Raw genomic sequence first — 8,619 nt, 5'->3', positions numbered from 1 at the left:
CTTTGATCCCTTCTCCCCAGTCAATGTTCCAGACAAATCCAATCCTTAAGTCCAAATATGTTCTAAATTAGTGTTTCTCATAAGAAATGATTATGGAAACATTTATTACCACAATCTCATGCTACTTATTTCAAAGACCACTACAGAATGAAGTCGAAAGGTCCATCATCTTCCCATGTAAGTCTTCTTTATCCCCAACGTACCACTCTTGGACTTCAAAACCTTAAGGTTTAAAAATTTATTAAGCAAATGTCTGACAGTGGTAGCATTGAGGGAAAATAAGTCTTATTTAAAACTTTGAATAAAAATTAAGTTTGCCTTCTAAATACCATAATTTTCAACTCAATTTTGGTTCTTCAATATCCTTCATATTTCAGGAGACACTACCCTCATCCTACTTCATATAGTATACATTTCCGCTCACCTGAAGCAAAAGTAGCAGCTCTCAAAATACTGACAGGTGGTAGTGAATCATCTGGGCATTTCCATTTCAAACTCCCATCATTGCGAGGTCATGGTTCTGCGTTTTGGAAGTCAGCATGTCATTATCCCTTGTTCTTTATTATCTCACGTGACACCTGCAAAGACCAAGCCCACGGGTCCATCTCAACATTAGAACCAAACCCCAAACAAGACTATGTCTGTTGTTGTAAACACACTGTCATGCCTAAAGTGTCATTTATAAAGCAAAAAAAAAGGAAAAGGGAGATAGGAGGATTGAAAAATTATGACCTAAGTTCTAAGATTGTTTTAACCCTAAAAGTGCCTATTCATTTCTTCAAAATTAAATTGCCTATTATGTACCACATTTACGATGTTTTACAACACTCATCTCATGGCTCTCACTTGAATATATCATGTTCAGGGATGGCAATGGAAAAAAATTTACAATATAGCCATGCAAAGTCTACAAATGCAACTAAAAAGTTCAATATGAAACATTTTCTAATTATCCCCCTTTAGGATTTCTAACTATGGCTTAAAAACCCAATGAACAAGTGGAAGTTTCCCTCTGTACATGGCTTTTATTATTTACATAATACAATACAGCATCAATGCTGAATAGCATGATTATGTGCAATACATAAATATGAACTATCTGTACACATCTGCAGATCTAACTCAGAACTAAGGTACATAAAATTGAAAGCAAAACTGAATGCTTTAAGAGTAAAAGTAAAAACTAAGACTGAACACTGCAATAAATCAGAAGTAGTGCCTCGTGTACATACTTAACTATTTACAGATGAAAACAGGCATTACCACGACACCAATCTAACTATACGCATTTATATATAAAAAACACAAGTTTCATACATCACAAAAAACCTTCCATTATAACACAGAAGTGATATTACCAGACAAGCATCAGTGAAGTATACTGCCTCTTCTAGTTGTTATTGTACAATGCTGTAGATAATGCAGCCCATGCAATACACCCAAGAACACTAGAGTCCTACACCCAAGTACAATTAATATGATAAAGCAGCCCTCTGCAAGTGGTGCTGGATACCACTAAGAAGTCTACCGCAGCCATGTTGGTTATGATTTTCCATGCAGAAGGGTACAGTTACATTAAGAACTGAAGTCTTTAAAAAAGCTTTAAACATTCTTTCTTGAACCAAAACAATTCAACAAAATATGCACATGAAAAATTAACTATTCAGATACCCTTGCAAATTAAAATTCAGATGCATGTTACTCAATAGAGCTGCTATATGTGAAAACCAAACGTAGAGTTTTAACTTCTTCTTGTAGACAAATTAATCTTAGTGCAGTTCTGTGCTACACAATATTGTTAGCAATGAGAGTAATGCAGACATCTTCTGGTGCAGGCCAGCACGATAAGCTTCAAAGATAGCTCAAGACCCTGGTTGGCTTGATCTGTTTTACTCTTTATAACCAGTTATGATGTGTACCTTCCAAAGAATGTCTTATTTGACAGCTTTTAGAAGACCAATTAGCCAGGCTTACATATGGCACCAAAACACTGGTTTCACGGAAAGGTCTGATAGCTTTCTTTATAGCTTTCTTCCCGCTTCCAAGGAAAATGTGGAAATTAACAGGGTAAAGTTTATGGTAGAAGTAGACTGCCAGTCCTTTTCTGGTGTACCATTAAAAAAAAAAAAAAATACAGGCACATAACACTAGCCAGAGATTATACCTTGATTACATTCTCAAAGGCAGATATGCTGCAAACATGCAGATATTTCACGTACTTTGTTTGGCACAAGGGAACTAAATTTTGTCCCTATTATCTGTGTTTTCAACTTGCTGTGCAGATTTTCATCCAATTTTATTCAGGGGAGGGCATATACATTTTGTAGGGCTGTATCTATCCAATTCTGCCTGTAACAAACACCCACACATCCTAAAATATCAATTATAAGACAGACAAGTGTAAAGTAAAACTCTGGAGAACATCAAAGGAAAATGGCCATGCATCTGCTCTTTAATGTTTTCCTACGATATATTAAAATAAAAACAAAGTTATCAGTCTCTTCACAAGTAGTAATTTATATTCTCTGGATTTTTTCAGCCACAACAACTGGATTCTCTTTTCTGATTTTTGCTGCAGCTTCTGCTTTGTAATCATATGGACAGTTGTGCTTGTCAGAGTAACGGTGAAGTCCACAAAACAAATTTCCACACCGGCAGTCAAACCCTGTACATACAAGAGGAAGTAGAGTCACTTGGGAACTTGTAGCAATTAAAAGAAACAAAAGCATTAGTCAATATAGAAAAGGAAGCAGATTTTCATGACTCTTTGCAACATTAAAGAGTCTGTCACTTTAAACTGAAAGTGCTCCTAACCTCCCCTGACATGGTGAGAAATTTAAGTAACTATCCTTCCATAAACTCCTGTAGGTACCAAACAGGGTAGAAATTACACAGGCTCTGGAGTCAGGCTGATTTGAATTTAAATTCTAGTCCTACCGTATGTTAACTGGGTAATGTTTCCTCAAGTGAAGGCTAGGAAAAGACAACCACATACAGTTCTGAGATGTATCTAGAACATTTTGTGCCTGGTTCAAAGTAGGTGCTTACTATTTAATTCAGCTATCTTTTTCCCAGGAGAACAGAACAAAGGAAAGAATCAAAAGGGATTAATTTTTATCAATCCGATAAAGGAAAGTAATTCAGAAAGCCTGAAGTTAGGAAAGGGTTTCATATGACTAGACAAACCAATGGAAATCAAACTCAACTTCTCTTCACTGTCCTCTTTCCAGTCTACTCTGAAAACTTTCTATTCTTCAAAGTCGGGCATTTTGTTTTATGTGTAAGACTGACCAGTCCCTTAGGGAGTAACTAGGAGCTCCCTGAATACCTGTAAGGCCAACTTTCTTTCTGCACATGAAACATCTGTTCTTCTTTGGTTTGGGCAACTCAGGGGCTTTTTCTTCACTTTGAGAAGTACTGGGCTGAGAAACTGATGGACTGGGCTGAGTGACAACTGAAAAACAAGGGTAAAAATTAGAAGTCTGTCAATTGTTTGGCTGATAATTATCTAAGACCAGACCAAAACAAAACAAGAGAAACAGTAAGATTCTTCCTGAAAATGTTTAAGAAGTCTTTCTTGAAAACATGTACTTTAAAAACAATCTTCTACTTTAATATCAGAACTTCTTTCAAATCTGAGAATTTCTTGCCAATTAATACCACCTGCTCTTGTAAATTTTATTAAATTATCACTCCACTCAAATTCCTTTAAACTCACTCTAGTCCTGGCAAACAAAATCCTAATTCTAAATTTTAAAGACCTGAGAGATGTGGTCATCTGCTCAGCTTTTCCATATTCCAATTGCCTAAATGCAAACTTCTAAATTAGGGCAGTTCAAATTCAGGAAATAAGGTTACCAACTTCTGAGGTAATTAGCTATAAAGTCATTTTGCTTTTTTTTTTTTTTTTTGCGGTACGCGGGCCTCTCACTGTTGTGCCCTCTCCCGTTGCCGAGCACAGGCTCCGGAGGTGCAGGCTCTGCCGCTCTGCGGCATGTGGGATCTTCCCGGACTGGGGCACGAACCCGTGTCCCCTGCATCAGCAAGCAGACTCTCAACCACTGCGCCACCGGGGAAGCCCCATTTTGCTTTTATACTGATAGAAAAAAGAAAGATTGTGTAGATAAACCCAATAAATTTTGACAAGTAAAACCCAAGTCATTAATCCCCTAATTAACTTTAGATTCCAAAATTTCACAATTATTACTGTGCCATTTTAATAAGTGCTTTATATTGTCTTACATAGAAAACCTGCAGGATTAAAAAAAAAAAACTTGAAAGATCAGCAACGTTGTCTTTAGGACAGTGTAAGTACTCGTGAAGCTTTGATTTTAGACTATTAAGGATTCCAGAGACAAAACAAGAATTTTTAGAGCACAGCTGTAATTTACTTTGTGATACTTATCTAAAATGGGTATGGGGCTTCCCTGGTGGCGCAGTGGTTGAGAGTCCGCCTACGAATGCAGGGGACACAGGTTCGTGCCCCAGTCCGGGAAGATCCCACATGCCGCGGAGCGGCTAGGCCCGTGAGCCATGGCTGCTGAGCCTGCGTGTCCAGAGCCTGTGCTCCGCAACGGGAGAGGCCACAACAGTGAGAGGCCCGCGTACCGCAAAAAAAAAAAAATAAATAAAAAAATAAAAATAAAATGGGTATGAAATTTGGACAGTAAGAGATATGACCTACTTTTAAAAGTCCCTGTTTCTCCACCTAAAAGATCTAAGTTTTAAGTTTACTCATGACATCAATGGAATTTGTCAATATAAAGATAAAATTGCAGATTACTGTTTTAAAGTTCACATTACCACCAGGTTATTGAAAACAAAACAGCAAAATTTAATTCTACTTTTATAAAACTCAGTGAAACCAGAAGCACTATAAGCTGAGTTTTAATATTAATCCAAACCCCAATAGCAAATTAACGTATACAATACTAAAATTATTGCCTAACAATAGGTCAACACTAATGCTATCAGCATAAATCCAAACCAATTGGTTTAATAGGTACTGTAAAATTACCTCCAAATTTATAACTCATTTGCATTAGTAATATATCCAGTGAGATTAACAGTCTAATATGAGACCAACAGTAATATGCTAGCTACTACTTATTCCTAATAATCTACTATGGCAACGTTAATGTAATTTTTCCTGATGGTGTAACAGTAAAGAACAATCTGTGGAATAGTGCTGGGGAGGTGACAGCCATATTTCCTTGGCCACACCTGAAAATTGGACAGTGGTTCCTAAAACATACAGGGAAGAGGGGCGGGGGTCAGTCAAGAAGAGAAAAATGATACAGAAAAGGCAGAGCAGTGAACTACAGAATGCCTACTAAGAAATAATAAATGCACAGAATAGCTATAGAACTAATCCAAAAGAGTACTGTTCCAAGGTCAGTGTCATTTTGTGTTTTAAAAAAACAAAAACAAATGAAACAGAACAAAAGCCTCACAAATACTAATTTGGTCAGTTTTTCATAAGGATGGAACTTACTCAAAAATACCAAATATGGATTCACCTGCCCAACTTAAGAATTTTCATCTTAAATGTATCAATTAAGAGTGATATGGTTCACATAAGCTCAGCCACGTACAAAAGCAAGCCTCCAAAGCAGATTACACATCCACTGACACTATTAGCTCACAATAAAGTTTTATATTGTGTTCAGTCAACACTATACCAGGAAATCATGAATTGATCAAATGCACTATGTGCACCATAGAGTATATAGATCATTGTTCCAGGGTCTAGCGCAGATAAATCAAACAAGTCAATCTTCTGGCAACATTAAAGCACTTCTGGTTGTGCTATGTAAGTTCAGCATAGACTCAGTCACTAACTAATGAAAACCAAAATGCTTTCCACACTGAGTTTTTAAACTCCCATAGGGATCCCACACTTCTTCAAAAGTTTCTTTTAGTGTTTGATATGTTCTTTTGCTTATTTTCTACAGTATTGACAATATCAAAACTGAATAGTTAATGCTTTTGATTATTAAATTTTTCTCCACAGCTTTGGAATTTAGTCCGTATAATTTCTTCCGTTTGTGAACAATACCTTCTTTAATGATTTAGGTACTTTTAAAATATATTGGTAAACAGTTCATTAAATTCTTGACATTTTCAGTCTTCATATTATAAACTTTGCTGATTTGTGGATGCAGGGGCAAGGGGGGATGGGCAAAGAAGAAGAGATTAAAGAGTGACTATTTTACACGTCAAGGTACTTTAAAGATAGTGGTTTGCTTGGCCTATATTTTATAGCTCTCTCTCCTCTTTGGTCCTTCAATGGGAAGGAAAGAATCCCTCCACCAACCCTTTCTTGTACTACCAAATCCAGAACTGAACTAGTATTAAACAAAAAGCATACCTGGCTCTGACACCTCTGTTTTCGCGGTAGTTATTTTGTCCTCTCTTGAAATGCTCATTTCTGTCATTTGCTGAGTTACAGGCAAGGCAGCCACAGGCACATTTCTATTTAAGTTCAAGCAAACATTTTTAAAGATGTTAAGGGTACTTCTTGGAAAGACAGTAAGTTGTCAGTTCAACATATATTATTTCCAGTGTGATCAAATGGAGCTAAATAATCTAAACAAGATGCCCAGCACAGATGGATGAGAATAAGGAAAGCAATTTGATGAATGGCTCATCAATTCAAGCCTGCATATTTATATAGGTTACAATGTTCTATTATAGCCAATTAGAAATTTTTAGCTGTGCCTGTGATTTGTTTAAGGGCAAAAGGGGTAGCTTTGCCAGAATGCCTTATGTGGCATTACAATATAGTCTGCAGAGCCTCATTCTCTACAATTATTATGCCTCAATTACAAGGAAATAAAAGCACAGCATCTCAACACAGTATCCTTGAGGTTGTTCAGGAGTGCGTTGTTAATACACATCTTTACTCAATGACCTACAAGATCATATATTAAAGGACACTGGAATAATCACCAATTGTGCAACACATGTAAAGCCAAGGGCATCTAATGTATTAACATCCTTATTATAATGCAATATGTATGATGTAATACATCATTATTTATTAACATTCATAATTATAATGTCATTTATTTTTATTTCCTCCCTGTATTATTATAAAAACCCAGAAATGTTTAATCTTACCTTGATTTTTCAGATGTGCTGCCAGCAGCACCTTCACAGTTGTTTAAACTAGTGTCTGCTCTTTGTACAGATGCAGAGTCTGAGGTAGGACTGTTGGAACCACTAGCTGTCCCTATTTAGAAAAAAGGATTGGTAAGAAACAAAGCAACACTACAAACACTCATTACCAAAACTATTAATAAGTAACAAATACTTGCATTTAATTAGGTTAGTGACTTAAGTACTTTCACTGTGCTGCAGAATCTTACACTTAAGTGATATCCAAACAACAAAAAATATATATTAAAAAGTCATATCCAGTGAGTACATGTACTCAAAAATGAAAATGAAAAAGCTAGAAGATGCTTGTAGACAGTCACTCATTCCTCATGTAGTCATTCCAAGTACTTGGGCTACTATTGCTTTAAATTTCAAGCTTTTCTCGAGTCTTCTCTCCTTGGACTTTCAGGATTCATTCTCAGTCTTAGGCCCCAACTCTTGGTTCTATATTTTCTGTCCACCAGGTCTTCAAATGGGTTATTTCTTGGAACCAACTTACCCATTGGGCTCATTCTGCCACTATTCTGCTGCCTCTGAAGATGTTCTTTGTAGCAAACAGAACACATTCCATTTGTCCTAGGATTCCCATAAAAGCCACATCCTGTACTACACAGCATGGGCCCTGGGGTCTGGTTAGTCTCCTGAGCCATTTTTCTCCTGTAAACAAAACAAAACAAAAATTTTAGAAACTAGCAAGTAGTAAAAAAAAAACAAAAAAACACTAAATTAGTATGATAGTCATTATTGTACCTTTGTCATTTCTAAACACTGAGTCTGTTTCTAACAAAGCCCCCAATTGTGTTAATCTTTAAAAGAGAGTAGGCTAAATTATGAATATTTTGTTGCCTTTATAAAACATGAATGGAACTGTTTTAGCTTGATAAACAATGAACTATCATGACTTCACATTTTTAGGACAAAAAATTCTATCATTAAACATTAAAATGTATTATTTTACCTGTCACTGTTTCTGTAATTCGTGAAAAGGTCACCCTTCCCGATACCAGAATTATGTTTAAATCAATTTTGGCAATTGGTATCTTTAAATCACTTTCTGCTCTCCTACACTACAGGCAGATTATTTCAAATAATCACAATTAACTACTGACTCTTCATATCTACTAGTTGTTCTTTAAACTAGCTGTATATTGGATGTAGCTCTAGAGCTTTCTTAAAACTAACATCTGAACATACGTGGGCCCTATAGTAATTCAGTTCTGCTACAGGGCAGAGCATCTGTACTTTTTAAATGCTGCAACACCTTTACAGAAGACTGAAAAGAGAGCTGGTAGATCATCTAGCTTTTCCTGTTACCCTGGCACCAAAAAGTGAAGTTCTTTAAGAATTTAGGAAAAAGCTGCTTAGGAAATTCCTTTTGTTCTACATTTGACATGAGAAATCTGGGTCTGAGTATACTTTAAAGTCAGTGCCTAGAAACCTATAATGTACAAATTATCA

General features: G+C 36.2%; 1 protein-coding gene across 1 annotated transcript in view; it reads right to left on the bottom strand.

Moving 5' to 3' along the window:
- Positions 1–223: 223 nt before the first annotated feature.
- The window catches only part of ZFAND5 (zinc finger AN1-type containing 5), a 12,080-nt gene continuing 3,684 nt past the window's right edge, over positions 224–8,619 (bottom strand). Inside the window, exons 2-6 of the mRNA XM_024738941.1 lie at positions 7,661–7,818; positions 7,123–7,234; positions 6,371–6,474; positions 3,329–3,454; positions 224–2,665 (exon numbers count right to left, since the gene is read on the bottom strand). Of these exons, the coding sequence (XP_024594709.1) occupies positions 2,517–2,665; positions 3,329–3,454; positions 6,371–6,474; positions 7,123–7,234; positions 7,661–7,811 (642 nt within the window). The 5' untranslated portion in view covers positions 7,812–7,818 and the 3' untranslated portion in view covers positions 224–2,516. The remainder of the gene's footprint in view (positions 2,666–3,328; positions 3,455–6,370; positions 6,475–7,122; positions 7,235–7,660; positions 7,819–8,619) is intronic.

Source organism: Neophocaena asiaeorientalis, unplaced genomic scaffold (genome assembly GCF_003031525.2).
Source record: "Neophocaena asiaeorientalis asiaeorientalis breed wild unplaced genomic scaffold, Neophocaena_asiaeorientalis_V1.1 scaffold249, whole genome shotgun sequence".
Classification (NCBI taxonomy): domain Eukaryota; kingdom Metazoa; phylum Chordata; class Mammalia; order Artiodactyla; family Phocoenidae; genus Neophocaena; species Neophocaena asiaeorientalis.
The sequence above is the reverse complement of the archived record's forward strand: the minus strand, read 5'-3'. Positions and strand labels throughout refer to the sequence as shown.